Below are 17,210 nucleotides of genomic sequence, written 5' to 3'. Positions count from 1 at the left end.
ATGACTACATATCTTCAACAACAAAGGTGTTAAAACGATCATATGCAGAGCCATATAAGAACTCGAAGAACGAAAGATTCAAGCAGATGTTGAAGATTCAAGAAATCAAGCGTGATGGATTTTGAGCAGAAAGGTTTATTTTATTGAATCTAATATACTGATATTTTTTTCACTGAAATTGAAAAAGGGGAATATTCTTAGAGCATTGCTAATTCGAACTCGCAAGTTTTCCTATCCCAAGCTTGTTGTCAATGTTAGATGCACAAAACTATATCTCGATTTCTAGTTTACTAAAGTCAAGTCTTGGACTAGGATTAGAGTATGGTATTCGAGTATTAGACATCACAGAACTCTTTAAGATTGAAGACTAGAGAACAAGGGAAAATATTTGCGAGCACTTCATTAACAAAGAGGTATGTGAAGACTGAACCATTTACTCAAGGAATTTACTAATCTATCTTATGAAACTATGTCGTATGATTTAATATTACCAAAAAAATTGAGTCAAGCTTGTCTTGATAAATCTCTCGAAATATGATTCAAGATATGGATGTTTTTAAATCCTTAACAATCTTGGTTAAGAGCAATTTATTGTTCATGTTAATCATTTGGAAATTGTCAGAGCAATGATATTTATGAACTATGACTACGGTGAATGTTTCAAATTGTTGAAAGAGAGTTTACAGAATATCAGAATTCCGCGAACTGGATAATACGTTTTAGAGCATTGCTCGGTCGGTGATAGACACATTTTTGTGTCTGAATTGTCCTCAGTGTCTCTATTGTTAGTGCTTGATTTTGTACTTATTATGGTGTTTTTATGTTTTTGTAGGTGTTTTTGGAGAAATACACTTGTGTGGAAAAAGTTGCTCGAATAGTGATGCTTGCACCTCTCTGAGAAAATTAATAAAGGCACATGCACTTTGGATAGGGGCAACACCTTCTTCTTCATTTTCAAACAAAATATTGGCGATAAATTTGGGTTTCAACAGTAAAGGATTTACAATTTTTAAGACAAGAATATCTTCTTCCTTATAAACAGGAAATCTATGAGTATTAATTACCGGAGTTTTGGAAAAAAGGAAGTTATCTTCTATTAAACATGAAAGATATCTTAGAGGATTTTCTCTTGGATTTGATTCTGCGAATTAAAGAAGATTTGCGTATAATAAAGAAATTTAGAGAATATAAAGAAGAAGAAAAATTCTTGAAGATATTTTTAATTAAAAAGAAGATGATTTTGGAGTTATGGAAGAATATATTTGATTAATGGGTTTGTGTGTATAAATAGAGAGCAAGAGAGCACAATCAAGGGAGAGCCGGTGAGCCGGTAGCCAGTTTCACAATTTTCTTTTATTTCTTCTATTTAGTTTTCTTTATAATAATGAGGATCTAAACCCAATCCTTGGGGCTATGGAGGAAGCCGTTTTTCGGTAAAAGTGATATATTTCCATTAATCAATTACAACAACTCTAGGTTCCGGGGTTTTTCTGCATTTGCGGTTTCCTCGTTAACGAAATTTCTGGTGTCTGTGTTATTTCTTTTCCGCATTATAGTTTGTTTATATAATTGAAATATCACAGGTTTTGCGTAGTTTAATCATAGTTGATAAATCCGACGTTGTTTGTTGGATATGACTTGATTGACACTAGAACATTGGTCTTTGGTACCATCCTAGTTATTCTCATAAAAATCAGGTTCACGGATTTCTATCTGTTTGATTTACTGATTGAGTTGAGAAAGAGATAAAGATCTTTAATATATATCCTGATTGAGACTCAGTAACTTGGTTCTCTCAGAATTATATTGGACTTTAGTCCATACACATTGCCAAACGAAATAATTGGATTGGGTGTGGTTCTTATACCCCCACGTTTTCAATGAGCATGGCTAATGGACCGTTGGCACGAGCAAGATCAGTGCATGCATCCATCTAAGTGTCGAGGCAAAAGAAGGGTACATAATTGGTTTTCAATGGTCTGAGTGTAAGTCCATGGCATATCATATGCATGTGGACGGTATTTGCATTAACTTTATAGAAAAAAATGTCATTCCATTAACTTTATGGCCTTGTACCGTTGGCAGAACAAGGAAAAATTTGAACGGTCATATTCTACTTATGGAAACTACATTTCGAGTATCATGTTTAGAAACCATGCTTGGAAAAGCTAATCAACGTGCATATTCCTAGTGGCTCATCTAGAAGCTCGGCCTTCCAAGTATAATGATGGAGGTGGGATTTTCGGTTTGTCATAGTTGGTATCAGAACAAGTTGCGAGATACACAAGGGATTATGCTTATAGGACTCGTAAGTGTTCGTAATGTGACTACAAAACTTTCCTTAAAAGAAAAAGAATAAGTTGGAAGAAAAGACCAACTATTGCGCGTGAAGAAAGTTCGTAACTGTTAAGTCAGTTACTTTAAAATCGTGTGGGATTTAGCCTAGTAATTTGAAATTGCGAGAACTTAAATTGTCACTCACCAGATAGTTGGTGACCTGGAAAACCATTCAGAACAGTGACAGACAATAGAACTGATCATCTCCACCTGCTTGGAACGACGTGCGTTATCGTGTCGGCTAACTCACATTAACTCCACGATGACTCGGAAAACTGTTTGGGATTGTGTCTTGCATTCGATTACTCTTGCATTAGAGTTCGATTCTCACAGTACTACGCTTGCTTGTCATATTTGACGATTCTTGTGAAACTGTGTACTTTGGGGATTCCCGAGTGTCACGGCGTTGGATCCGCACTAAGAATCCGATATTGAGAAATTCTTCACCATTTCCAGAGTATATGTGATATGGAACATGCGTTTAAGGGATCCAAATCGATTTTATTGATAATATTGTGGGCTCTTTTAGGATTCCTGCGTATATATATTGTAATATTGTATGAGAATAATCTCCAACCAGTATGATAATTTCTGCCCTTAGTCCAAGCACTATGGCACACCATTTTCCTTCCCTACCCGCTATTTGTAAAGAAGGGATATGGGTCACAAGGAATCCGCACTATGGTATGCTTTTATCCCATCTCCACACTGCACGGAAACTCAGTTTTCGTGTAAATAATGTCGTTTTTTTCCCTTTTTTTTTGCGTTGGAATATTTGTATAGGTAAAAAAAATAGAATAAAAAAAGAATATATATAATAGGTTAAAAAAAGAATGAAAAAGAAAAGTTTTAGTGTAAAGCTTGGAAAACCAGAAACGGATACTTGGTTTCCTTATAAAAAATCAGGGATATTGAGTATCTGTTTCAACTGAAAACTGGATACTTAGTTACCGTAAAGTAGAATTTTTATACGGAAATTGAGTTTATGTGCCATTTCCCTTTCCTAATTCCTACTACTTGGATCACATTTAATCTCGTATTAAATGTAGGGAAGGGATATCCTTATTTAGAGGGGATATAAAAAATCATAATAGATGAATTTTGTGAAATTTCCCACATTTAAGGGATAGAGAAGGGAAATTGAGCACCATAGTGCTTGGCCTTATGGATGAGGCGTGAAGGATGGATCCAGTGGAAATACAAACGAAAATTAAGCTCATTGCTCATGGAAACATGTTGGACGGCTTCAAAATTTGTTAGAAGGCAGGTCTAGACCATGTCATACAAAAAGTAAAAACAAAATATCTAACCGTTGCTACCGTCACTAGAACACTGCTAAACATCTTCTCTCACCGCATGAAACCCATTCTCCGTCTCGGCTTGTATTGAAAGATAATAAAGTCAGAAAGAAATGATGGAACTCAAGAATTATTACAAGCATTCGTATTTCAGTTCTTCTTCTGACTTTGGATTTTATCTCCTTTTTCAAAATGTTGGGATTTAACTGCGTGAAAGCGCAGAAATTTTGAATAGATAGAGGCAACGGAGCTTAGGCGTGTGTGGTATTTGATGACTGCACAGCTAATCCAGCGTGAAAAACATATTATAAACTTTTTTTTACCAACTTGCTTTTTCATCTTTTTTAATATTTTCCTTTAAAACTTTTCTTATTTTCACACTGCAACCAGATTTGGTTGTCTGGAATCGAAAGATTTTACCCTATGCCTAATTTATCTTAATTTAATAACCATAATTCAGGCTAGTTAATTGTAATTAATAGCTAGTAATTTAATTATGATTTTGTGGGCTGTGTTGTGCTGGGCCGGTACGTTTTACACCTCTACTCATAACTTAAATTCTCATTTTGTATATAATCAAATGAATTGATTCCCATTTTTTTTTTCATTCTTTTTTTCTAGAAAAGTCTTTGATTTACCTTCAACTTCACATCTTTAAAAACCAACATAAAATTGTGTTGATTTCCCTTACCACCGAAGTAACTTGAACGTGCAAACTCATAGTCCATCTCAAATGATCAATCCTCATCCCCCATCAATACAAAAGTTAATCATGTTTAATTAAAAAAACAGTCCCACCAAAAACAACTTTTTAATCCCTCCCCTTATTTCAAACTCTCACTAATTAGACTTTATTTTTCTTCTTTAATGAAAACACCCCATTACCTGCGTGCTCATCGTACGTGAGAAGATGATGGATGGATTCTCTTTTATCACTATGCCCAACAGTTTCTCCCATACAAACCCCCCCCCCCCCCCCCCCCCCCCCCCCCCCACCCCCCAAAAAAAAAAAGAAGTGAAAAAGAACGAAACAATAATGTTAATTAGATGTCAATTAGAATTGGATTGTTAAAAGTTAGAGATGAGATGGGCTTAAAATAGAGTCTAAGAAAGTGAGTGAGTGTGGAGATATAAAGAGAGTGTGACCCTGGATTCCCTCCTCCCTCTTCTATCTTTTTTTATTTTTGGGTATTTTTAGGGCACAAGAAAAGTTGTAATCTTTTTCATTAGTGATGAATGAAAGTGGTGCTGGTGGGAAAATAGTGTGCTTGGCTTTCTAAGCGTGGATAGCTTTCCACAAACCCAATTGGCTCCATGAATTTATGCTTACCCCACTTCTTGTCTCTCATCATTCAAATAATATGCAATACGCCTAGCCAAACTGATCTGTCCATCTATATACTTGTCCGATTTGTTAGACTTCAAATCATTACCCACGACCACGAGAGTACACACATTTCTTACTTCTTGCAGTTAAACAGTAAATATCAAGCAATTACCATTTCATACTTAGAAATCTTATCAGTCATGTCAATGCAAAAGTCGAGATGATATCAGTAATCTGAATTCGAAAATTTTAAACACAACTATTTAAGAAAAGTTAAATAAAACAAATTAGAGCGTGAGAAATGTTTATGGGTGAGAAATGTGTTAGTGTTACCAAACTTAATACAATATTAGAGCGTGGTATTATGTTCCCCACTCTCCAAACAACAAGGGATGATAATGCATAATAAAACTAATTATTTATATCCCATCCATATTTCCTCCTGCTAATTAAAAATACCTACAGTTTTTGAGGTTAGTGAAGCTAGATCTTCTGTTCTGTGTATTAAGATCCTTTTGCAGGTAAAAGGAATCATCACAAGTAGTGAAGATGATAATGTAGAGACCAGGTAAATAATTTTCTACTACAACTATTAAAAATGGATTAGTGATGAATTTAAAGTTAAAAAGTCTTCCTGCATGGTAATGGGTAATTACATTATAAGAGTGACACTGATTAATATATTGATTTTCACTTTGCTTTTTTTATTAGAGTGCAGTGTGACCAACCTAACTAAGGTTAATTAGTGAAGTAAAATTAAGCACACTTTACCTAAACCTGCAATTTCTGAATTTTCAATGACACTGGCCGGTTCACATTTGGCTATTTTTTGTTTAAGAGATTTGGTTTCAAGTTCCGAAGAAAAGTCTAATTCGGAATTAGGCTGCCTTAATCAAACGATTTTGGGACAAGCGTGCCTGTGAGAAGGTACTGTGGTATATTCCTAGGTGCGAAGAATGTGATGTTTTATTTTTATCACAAGACTCCAACCCCTTGATCGTCACAAATGTTAATAATTAGATCAAGACTTTTACTTCAATGTATAAGCACGCTTAAGTTAAGTATAATATAATTATCAACTAACACACCCCAACTAGTAATCCAACAATAATCAATTGTACTGTCGTACGGTTGTCCATCCCATTTTCTACACGTACTCGCTATAAAACCTGTAATCGTCTTCCATAATCACATTTTCCTCGCATGAAGGCAACCCATCATGTTTGCTGATTTTTCACTGTATCACACGTTACATATGGTCATGGTGGTAAGGGAAGTCTACGCTTACCCAAGCTAGCCAACCATCAAGTGGTCACATGCTCCCTCCCACCGTGGAGATAAGTGTTCGAACCACGTATTCCTTATAAGGAGTTAAGGATGTAGCTCAAGAACACTGTTCCAAGCTATAAAAAAACAAAAACAAAAAAAAAGAACGCTTACCCAACCTAACAAAACCTACGTATCAACTATTTTGGGATAGTTCAGTGAATGCAGTTGATATCGGATTTTGGTCTCGTCCATTGGAAACTGGATTTGATTTTGTCTAATGTAGTCAATTTGGAATCTCGACTAACCTTGGTATGATTGTATCCAGAAAATTAACATAGGAATCTTGGTTCCAAATTTTATCCCTATATTTTTTTATATCGAACGTTTGTTATACATTGCACATGTTGAGATGTAAGGACTACCACCGACTGTGAAAAAAGAAAGAAAATAAATTAATATTCATTCAAGATATATAGAAAGCTCCAGAACCATAAAAATTTTAATATGAGAGTAAAAAAAATGTAATTTTACGGCCGTTTAAGGATTGATTTGAGATTAAGAAGAAGAGAAAAGAAGAGGGTCCGTTTTTAGGGCTTTAATCATTTCCTTTTCCTAAATTTTCTAAACTACCCTCATACTTTAGGTAAATTTTCATTACCACGCTTATCAGTTTTCTAAACTGCCCTTATACTTTAGGTAAATTTTAATTACCACCTTCATTTCGACCATGTAGGCCGAAATTTCTAGTCAAATGCCATATCACCGATATTGTGCGTGTTATCTCATTTGGGTGCCGAAACCCGTAATTTCGACGAGACCTCGGTCGAAATTAACTACATTGGTCTCATCTTAGACGGGAGCGAAACACGTTAACAATTTTATCTTAGTAAGAGTTTTGGTAAAACTTCATAGCCCCATATCAAAATTTATATTACTTAATCGAGCAAACGAAGATATAAGAAATTTTAGATTAACTGCAAATTTCTCGTCGTAATATGATTCACAACTTCACATAACACGAAAGAATTCGAGTTTTTTTAGGATTTACTTGATATTTTGTAATTGATTTCCATACCATTTCCCGACTTAGTGAGTATCTCAATTTTCTTGATTTTGGAAAGATCATAGACTGATACAAGAAAATTTCGGACGTCTCGATTGAGATTGACTACTCCAGTTGTTCATTTTCCATGACAAAGAAATTCGAGTAATTGTTCTCGGAGTTTATCGAATTCTTAATAAAAAGCGTCTCTCCTTTCTAATTATACAAAATCTAGAGATCAAATCTGCATTATCGACCGAATAAAATTCTCAAATGTGTCCCCCAAAACAAACCCAAATTTTACCAGTGTAGTAGGTAAATGAAACTAACAACTCCATCATATATTCCCAACTCGAAGATTCTCCCAAGTGGTCAATTTATTCATCTCAGCACTCCACAAAGATGGAAAAACAAAAAAGGATTCAAAACCTAGGGTTCCATTGTTCCAATGGTGGTCAAAAGAAACTCATTAAAGAAAACTAAAGTATTAAGAAAAAATAACCAGAGAAATCATGATTTAACCATTCATAATTAAAAGGGGTTTTACTACTTTTCTTTTTTCTTTAATCCCATTAGTATACTGGAATTATGATCCACGAATGCTATCTGTTTTTACTTTTCCCCACCACCACAAATAAGGGTAGTTTTGTCATTACCTCTTTATATAATCCTCACTTTCAACGCTCACTCTCTTTGTTAACTCTTCTTCATTCATTCATCTCCTTTCTCTCAAAATCAAAAAAAAGTTCCTCATTTTTTCCTCCTCCCTTCTTTTTTCCATCCCTTAAAAGATTTTTCAAAGATCTTCTTAATTTTGAAGAACAGCAAGTAATATCTTACTAAAAAATCCACTGTTCTCTTCTCTGTAAGTAATATCTGATTTTCTATTAGTCATTGTTTTTTTCAGATTTCATGTAATGTTGTTAAGTTTTTTTTTGCTTTTGATTCTTTTTCTTGTGGTTATATGGATCTACAATTTTATTTCCTTACCAAGAACCTGACTTTAATGTATTGGAATTGTTTCAGGTTGTGAAGGAGAATTTTGAAAGAAAGTAATTGTGGCTAGTTCATAAAGTTTTATATAAACAGAAGAACAGCATGCGGTGGTTGAGTTTATCAGTCGATGTGTTCCGTAAAGCCGTCTCTTTGAACTTGTTTTGTAGAGTTATTTTGTAGATTTCCTCTCTTGCTTCACCTTCTTTCAGTCCCCTCTCTCTCTTTCTCTTTGTCTCTCAGATCCAATTTCTTTTAGCAAAATTCGGTAGCTATCTGATAACGTTTCTCTTTGAATACCAAGCTTTCTCTGTTTAACATTTCACTGTCAAGTTTTAGTTATTTTCATTCTCAAACTTCTGTTACAATTCCATCCTGTCTATCTGATATCCTAAGTTTTGTTTGTTAAAGTTTCACTGTCAAGTATTTTGAACCTTGTTTCTTGTCACGGTCATTTTAACTTCATTACCAGAATTGTAGTTTTATTTGGGTGGGTTTTGCTATAAAAAGGGTTTGTCAAGGAGTTATGGTGTGTCAAAGAGCTAGTCAATCAAAATTCCGAGCTTTGAAACACGAGACGGGTGTCGCAGGAAACACCACAATTATAGTTAAAGTAATAGCATGCTTTCAACCATTGCAAGATTGCCAGGTTTGTCACACACCTAATCTTGTCTCAGTTTATGTACTCATATTATCTGTGCTTCTTGGTCTTGAAGATTTGTTCATATAATGCTTGCTTAATTTCCTTTTTTTTTTTTCGTTGATTGCAGGCTGAATATTTTAGACATTTACTTAAACCAGTGACGTAGGTGTTTTGGAGTCTGTTTGTCATTTTTATAGTTACTCAGGAGTTCTATTCTTCTTTTTCTTTATTGGAAGTTTATCAAGTATTCAGAATCTCTCCCTTGAAGAATTACTTTCTATTTACCGGTATGTTTCTAATCTTTCACTTGTCTTACTAGATTTTATTATTTATTTTTTTGTATTACTGGATATTGCAACTGACAGTCTGTGCTGATTTACGCTCTTTTTAATTTTGTAGGGAATTTATTTGGTTGGATGGAAAAAGACTTGCAATTATCCAACCTTAACAGCCCGGGCTTCACATTAGATTCAAATCCCGGTGATTATTTGAGGACGTATACAAACCGGTACCCCAGTATGGTTCCTCGGAATGCATCTTTGCTGGGATACAATGCTGCTGGCTTACCTCAATCAAAGATTGGGCAAGTTAATGAACCTAATGGCTGGTTCTATTGCTTACCTCGCCATCGCCAGACGTTAACTCCATTGCCAAACTCTGCACCCAAAGAGTTGGCTTCTTCCCCTTATCGGCATGGTGGCGTAGATGGATGTGGTGCAGGGGCTGTACCCAGTTCACTAGCTGGGTCTGACCAGAAGAGATTCCTTGTCTTTGATCAGTCTGGAGATCAAACAAGCCTCTTCTACAGTTCGGCAGTTGGTTCAAATGTTCGACACCCATGTCATGATGGTGCAAAATCATTGCACATTACTGGGTCGCAGAAGGATGACCTTACAAGTAACAGAGAGCTGATCCCTCATGGTCAAGTAGCCTCAGTTCCTCTTGAGGAGAGTCAAGAATCTGGGGATAAAAGTGAAATGCACGAAGATACAGAAGAGCTTAATGCACTATTATACTCTGATGATGAATGTGATTCCGATGATGAAGAGATTAGCACGGGCCATTCCCCACATGATGTGATTGGATGCCAGGACCTTGAGGAGGTTGGCGAAAATTTAGTAGACATTGTTAGTTCTGCTTGTCCTACTAAAAGGAAGAGAGTATTGGAGGAAGACCATTATAATGCATCACTTTTGGACACTGCAAGTTCGGGATTAGCAAATCACTCAGTGGAGTGCAACGACGATGCTGAATCAAGTTGTGCTGGAGGCAGCATGAGACAAAAAGATATGGAATCCTTACCAGTTAATAAGCGGCTGAGGAGAGAGAGGGTAAGGGAGACCGTGAGAATTCTGCAGAACCTAATTCCAGGTGGGAAAGACAAGGATGCTATTATGGTCATTGATGAAGCTATCCAATACATCAAGTCCCTAAAGTTTAAAGCTAGATCAATGAAGTGATCCCTATCAGTAAGATTAGTAGTAATAGTAGCTTGATTGATTGTGTGATTGATTCGGTTTGCATAATAAACAGTGGTTGACCTGAAAAAACGAGTACACTTTTGAGGAGGCAGAGAGGGGGGTGGTAGCTTGGTGAAGGAAGTTCTTTTAATCCTGCATGCTTGGATGTCTAGAAAATCAGTATCAGCACTCACATTTTGATTACTGTAAGTCTTCTTTCGCGATTTCTAATTAGGAGGAAATTGTTCGACTCATCTTGTTGGTGGGCATATGATTGAGAAAACTGTTTTACTGGGATGTGCCCAGTTAAAACCTGCATGCTAAGTTTTGGTGAACTTGAGGACCTACCACCACCATTACCAAATTCAGCCATTTTATGTTTGTCAACTTCTAAATATATTATCCTCTGTGGTCGGGCTTCTCTGCCTCCCACTCTCCACTGCACTCAGAAATGATATCATTATGGGTAAGGTCAAACCAGAACATGAAATGTTTGGTTCTAAAAGCTTTTATTTAGATGAATTTGTGTGTTTGAGAATGGTACTGGTATTATTCAGTAGTCCATTTTAAATAAACTAAAAACAAGTGTGAGTAGTTGATTTGTGTACTGTTTTGTACCCTTGTAATATACAAGGTTGCGCAGATGAGTGCCTTGATGGGGTTGTGCTTTCTTGTGAAAGAGTTGATGTATTGCGTTATGAACGACATTATCATCTTCTTCGGAATGGTCTCCCAATTTATGTATTATGGTGTGAATGTATTTGATTTCTTCATTAATGAAATTGCATTGTGTGCGAGTTCAATGTTACCAACATCTTGTATTTAGTTGTGTATGAGTATGTCCGATGGTGTTTTGTGGGTGTAGGCCCACAAAACATCATATAGAACGTTATCGAAGTGGGTCTAGAACTGAAATCGAAAGTTGAATCCCCACCCAATTGCTCCTACTTGTTTTTTTGTGAAGCATAATTGCTCTTAGTTTGTTGAGTAGTCGTGGTTGCAAGTTAAATGCTATGGCCGACAGACTTGTGTAAGAGGCTAGGACTAGGAGGATATTTCAACTTTGAACTAGTGTAGGATGCTCCAAAAGATACATCCATGGTGAACCTTAAAACAGGACATATTCCAGGATTTCTCCGTGTTATCGGAAAAACAAACCCCTGAACATCTGGGAGATAGATTTACTCATTCTTCCACGGCTGTAAGCGGCTTCAGATTTAAGCTTGTGAAGAATCTCTGTGCAACAGAACGTGTGGTTATCAATATGATGGACAAGCCTCAGGAGGGGGATAGTCCATAAAACTTACTGTATGTTGATGACATTTGTTGCTGATACAACAGGGTTCGACTCGTTTATGACAGCGTCGTTTCCTGAAATGTGAATGCATGGAAAGTTTAGATTTTAGGTTTCATTTCTAGGCATCCCAACGACAATCTTATTTTTCAGTATGCAATAGCAGTAACGAGAGACCTGAGGCAAACACAGGAATTAACTCAAAATAGAATTGGGGAACCAAGATTTTCCTTTGAAGGAGAAACAACAAGACAAATGAAACTGAATTACATACAGCAAATGTAAACAAATTAGTTTGATAATGAAGATAATTTTGTTTCTCTTTCTCCTGGCCCAGAGACTGTGTTCCAGTCCTCACTTTTTAGGAGATAGAGTTCCTCCATCTTCTGGGGCCTTTTCTTGTTTGCTCGGCAGGAACAGTCGGGATCTGAGACCCAAAGTCTGATGATTCTAAAGGTGTCATCTTGGTCAATTTGCCCAGCTTCTTCCAGCCACTTGTCCAGGCAGATGAGTGCTTCTGCTTTGACAACTTATCAAACTGCCTTTGCAAATTCTCCATGTCAATTTGGAGTTCCAGGTATTTCGTTTTCATACTCTCTAACTCAAACTTCAATGTATTGATGTCCTTTTTTGCTGTTGACCATCCCTCTTGAAATGATTGTGGGGTGGCTTCGATCAAAGCTTTGCGGCTTGTGACTAGAGGCTGGTAGTGAGATTCACCCGACTCCTTTAGTGTGTTGTTGGCTATAGCATTGCTTATCTTAACTTGTTCAGAGAAAAGAACTTGTACCACTACTCTCAGTGGGAGACGCTCATTTTGTGCAGCATGCATGCAGGCGTCAATTGAGAGCTTTTGGCAGTCCATCACACGGCAAATTCGCTTCCGTTCATGCTCAGAGAGTGTTGGATGTGCCTAAGGAGTTGACAGTTAATTAAAAGCTTATTAAGGAGGCATTCATGTACTATATATGAGGAGCACAATTGGGGAAAGCTACATGTGAGAGTGAGTTGGATTACCTTCAAATATGAGTCTACTGCGCGGTAAAGACCGTCATCACAAGTTCTTGCGGATTCTGGTAACGCCTCTGCCAAGACCTGGAACTTCGTCAAGGTGAGATTTCTGTCTCTCGACACTTCTGTGAGATAACTATCCACGAGCTTTGCGACTCTCATCTTTGCATTGCCCCTTCCTTCATAATTGAGTTTATCAGACAATGTTTGCCTGTTGGGACTTGAAGGTTCTGTTTGTTCTTGAACCAGAAAATGCTCCAAAAGCCTTTGAATAAGATCAACATCATACAAAGTCTCAGTCTTATTGTAAGAAGGAATTAGAAGATCAACCAAAGTAGCCTGTTCGAATTGCATTCCGACTCGTTTCTCTAGCTCAGTAACCAATGCAGGAGCCACCTTTAGCATGTTTGCCATCCTCAAAAGCCGCAGAAGGAAGCTGCATGAAACACTATCCTTCTGTGGAGGAATGATACTAATAAGGCTCTCAACGATCATTCTTTGCTCTTTGATCTGTAGATTTGGCGGGTTTTCCTTATTTCCTGCGACAATCATGTGTAACCCACCATTCCAGCTACTACTACTGCAGCTGCTTTTACTGTCTCTACTGTTATTGCCTTCATCTCCTGATCCTTCTTTAGTTATACCGGGTAACCATTTCGAGCCATACTGCATCATTGCAGCTCCAATATATTCAAACCTCATACCCTTCACTTTAATTGCAGTGACAACCCTCACAAAATGATCGATCCTGAGGATCGATACATCCTCAAACCACCAATCCGGCGGTGCTTGCTGATTTCTACCAGGACTCGATTCGCTCATTTCATTCCATTTGGGACTGGAAATGCTCGTAGGTTTCCCACTATAAGCCCATCTAATACTTCTAGGATTGGTGCAAGCTTTCCAAGCAATGGATTCACTGCACCTTCGGACAATCTGGAGATTTTCTGCCCATGGAGAAAGATGTTCACAGCTTTTCAATACTAAAATTGAGTCTCTCCAAGATGATAACACAACATAGCTAAGAAAAGCTTCTGTTTTGAATATAAGGTTTCCTTCTTCCAGATCCTCAGTCATCTCAAGATACTCTGCTGTACATCTCAAACCAGAGATGTTTCCAGCGGTTAGATCAACCGCTATACCATAACAGAATTTTGCAGCAAGTTCAAATGCATCTGAGCCTCCCGGAAGATCGTCGAACTCAACTCTGCTTATGTTTGCTTCATGTGAATCATATATGATTCTATTCATCTTTCCGCTCCGCGAGAGCAGGGGATACTATATAGACATTGAAACACAAACATGTAAACATGAGTCCTGAATTCAAATCTTAATAAATTATAGAAGTTGAAGAAAAAAACTGTACCTTGTGCAGATGAAAGCCAATATCTCCAACTTGAACAAGTAGGTCACTTGGTACATCCGTGGCGACATACCTAACTTACACAAGAAAACCACCGTCAGTGTGAATTTAAACAGCTTTAAATTATATGAAATTTAGGTACATATTTGGATCTGTAAGGATTTCAGAACACTTTTATGAATTCAGACAGAAACAAATGTTAAGTACTGCTATTAGTTTTGAAGTTACCAAGAATGATCCCTTCTTTCAAATCCATCCGTCTTGACACCGTGTTTGCTCGTACTAACCACTTCGTTCCCGTAATCTCTCCCTCTACCCGACTCACTCTCCGATTCCCACATTATGGGAGATCAGAAAATTGAGTAGCAAGCTAGCTAGTTTTCCTGTTATGCTTCTTTCTTTCTCTCAAGAATACCAGAACATGGCATCAAAGAAATACCCAAATACTTCAACTAACAAGATCAAGAAGAGCAAGATCACGAAAATCTCACATGGGCATGGTTCAAATTATGTTAGAGATGTCGGGTTTAAGAGGATTTCCAAAAACTCTTACAGGCTGTGTAGTAATGGGTCTTAGTAGTGTTTTTGGATCTTTTCTCAGCATTCTCACTCTTTTTAGCTATCTTGAGTCCTCTTTTTTCCCATATGAAGCATTATAATAGTTATTTATGAGTTTGATCCTCTCTCTCTCTCATAATGTCTGGGTTAATAACTGTAGCAATGTTGTCCCGAAGGTGTAAGCCGAATCCCGAGGAACATCTAGAGTAGTTCTTGACATTGGTTACATATTTGTAACAGTGAAATTCATAGGAACACTAAAGTTTCACCGTTACATTTACTTCACTGGAATGAATCAACACTTCTTTTAACTGTTCGAGATCGATTGTGGCTACGGAGGATTTAAAAAAAGCTTGAACTTGGATACCTCTCTTTATGTTTTAGTGGGATTACTCTGCCGGACATCCTACCCTACTATGCATACAGGCTTTACAATTTCACGTGCTTGTTTGGTTTGCAGTTTGCACCAGTACAATGATAAGAAGTGACAATACTTGCTAGATTTTGTTTGATGATCTATGTAATTCTTGTGATGATTTACATCAGAAGGTTATGACGATACGTGCCTAAAACTTGTGGTGTGGAGAGTTGAGGCGTTTTTCTGGGTAGTAGGTACGATTGGTAAACATCCCTCTGTACGTTCAACGTTCAACCATCTAGATTAGAGTAGTTGTGTTCATTGGGGATCAGAGAGGACTATAGCAGATATTCACATTCAATGTTTTAGCCCCACGGCTTTAAAGTTGATTTGTATACTCCGAACAAATGTCAAATTATACTCCGAACAAATGTAGTAAACAAATGTCATATCGATCTACTTATTCAAGCGCTTAAAATATACTCCGAACAAATGTCAAATTAGATTATACTGCCAAACAAATTTGCAACGTATCACTTGACGGGTATCACCGATTGTTCTTTGAGCTGTTTCAACAGGAAAAAAGAATGAAGAAGGTGTTCTTTTAGCTGGCGAGCGAGAGACAGACCCCACATAGTATACACTTCCACTGTGATGTAGTTGCAGTTATGCCCACGCTCAACCTCACCCATTACTCATGGCATGGTCTCTTAAGTCTTGAGTAGGGAGGAAGAGGGACCAACTAATTAAATTTTGATAAAAACATTCCTTTGGAAAAATGTATGCTAGCTAGTATTGTCATGATCATGTTGATTATTTATTCAATTTTTTGGAACAATTTAGCATTAATATGGTCCTATTTCCACATGGGTTTCAGTCGGTTGAGATCAAAATCTGCTAGTTTTGAGGCTAATGTGGAACATGTTCGAAAAAATGCCGTTTAAAACGATAAGGGAGACGTAGTTTAATCGAGTAATAAGGTGTTTATGGGTAAAAACTGTTTCTGCTGGTTTTGGTGAATTTGGGTATGTGCGGATGAGAAACGAATCTAAACCCTAAACAAATGCACTGCACGGGAGTGCTTTTGATTCGAGAGATCAATCTATACAATTCTGGCCTAAACCAAAATGGTCGTTCCAGACTTGCTTCGGTCACAAAGTGAAGGAGATGGGGTTGATTTTAGGGAGGGAAGCGAAGAAGGTGTTGAGATTATGAAGGTGTTGGCTGTTTATGACTTGTATCAGAATGATGAACTGGCTTGCACAATGAAAGCTATCAGTTCTGATGTATTCTGGATACTGATGACAACACTTGGTTTTTCTGTGTTTGTTCGTGTTGTTTGGAAATAGGCGAAGGACCTATGTATACAAGTCATTAAGTGCAAACCCTCATCTCATAGGAAGTGGAGGAAGTTGAGTGATGGAGTAGTGTAGGTGATTGCACGATCACGTCTTAGTCCACTTCCCTCATCATCTTAACTGCCAGACTAATACCGCAGTAAGTATCCCCCAGTTTGTGACATGTTTGATGTCTCGAGTAAGTGGGTCGAGTTGTGGGACCCGCATGAAATAACACGTGATGCTATTAGGTTAAATAACTAAGTTTTTAAGAAATTGATATTCATAAAATATCGTGTATATTCTGTGCGTGTAATGCATCGAATATGATCAATATGTATGAAGCATCGCTGTTTTAAAGCTTAGTAGAGTAAGTCGCGGATTAAGCGTCTTAAAATAGAAGCATGTTCAAACATCTTCAAGGGATCGTTTGAAGGCCGCATGGGTGGGCCATCCCTTGGACATCTGTAGAGTGACGGACGGCGATCACCAAGGTGCCTCATTGGCTGTTTAACTCTTAGCCTAGGCTGTCCGACCAAGCTGGCAAAGTTGGAAGGACGAGATGATCTGCGGCACATGTTTGCGACCGTTGATGGATTTTAGGGTTTTAAAGAGGTGCGCAAGCATCACTCTTTAGATTGACCGAAATCAAGCATGGACAAAGTTTTTGGTGGGACCGACCGGGCGTGCGTGTAGACGGCTTGCCGGTGTACAAGTCCATGCCACTCTGTTTCGCGGAGGTGCGATCTAGGCCACTCAATTTGTCTGGCAAAGGTGAGTGGTCGTGATCGATTTGAGACAAAATTCCTTTGCCGCAACTAAAATCTGGTTTTACAATTTTAAAATCTGGTTTTAAAATCTGGTTTTAAAATTCCTTTGCAGGATGTCGGCACACTAAATCTGGTTTTACAATTTTAGCC

At 37.4% G+C, this 17,210-nt stretch overlaps 2 protein-coding genes across 3 annotated transcripts; one reads left to right on the top strand and one right to left on the bottom strand.

The window, feature by feature from the left end:
* The first annotated feature begins 7,983 nt into the window (after nucleotides 1–7,983).
* On the top strand, nucleotides 7,984–11,177 carry LOC113289430 (transcription factor bHLH143-like). The gene is made up of 4 exons (XM_026538679.1): nucleotides 7,984–8,138; nucleotides 8,300–8,915; nucleotides 9,037–9,196; nucleotides 9,309–11,177. The coding sequence occupies exon 4, from the start codon at nucleotides 9,326–9,328 to the stop codon at nucleotides 10,367–10,369; it is 1,044 nt and encodes a 347-aa protein (XP_026394464.1). The 5' UTR covers nucleotides 7,984–8,138; nucleotides 8,300–8,915; nucleotides 9,037–9,196; nucleotides 9,309–9,325; the 3' UTR covers nucleotides 10,370–11,177.
* A 652-nt stretch (nucleotides 11,178–11,829) lies between these two features.
* LOC113289429 (root phototropism protein 3-like) lies at nucleotides 11,830–14,918 on the bottom strand. 2 transcript variants are annotated; one of them, XM_026538678.1, is made up of 4 exons: nucleotides 14,266–14,918; nucleotides 14,041–14,114; nucleotides 12,681–13,952; nucleotides 11,830–12,576 (listed from the first exon to the last, which is right to left on the bottom strand). In XM_026538678.1, the coding sequence occupies exons 1-4, from the start codon at nucleotides 14,291–14,293 to the stop codon at nucleotides 12,025–12,027; spliced, it is 1,926 nt and encodes a 641-aa protein (XP_026394463.1). In that variant the 5' UTR covers nucleotides 14,294–14,918; the 3' UTR covers nucleotides 11,830–12,024. The 2 variants fall into 2 exon arrangements, with proteins under 2 accessions (XP_026394463.1, XP_026394462.1); XM_026538677.1 differs by having other exon boundaries at nucleotides 14,041–14,110; nucleotides 14,266–14,915.
* Nucleotides 14,919–17,210: the final 2,292 nt, after the last annotated feature.

Source organism: Papaver somniferum, chromosome 6 (assembly GCF_003573695.1).
Source record: "Papaver somniferum cultivar HN1 chromosome 6, ASM357369v1, whole genome shotgun sequence".
Classification (NCBI taxonomy): domain Eukaryota; kingdom Viridiplantae; phylum Streptophyta; class Magnoliopsida; order Ranunculales; family Papaveraceae; genus Papaver; species Papaver somniferum.
The sequence above is the reverse complement of the archived record's forward strand: the minus strand, read 5'-3'. Positions and strand labels throughout refer to the sequence as shown.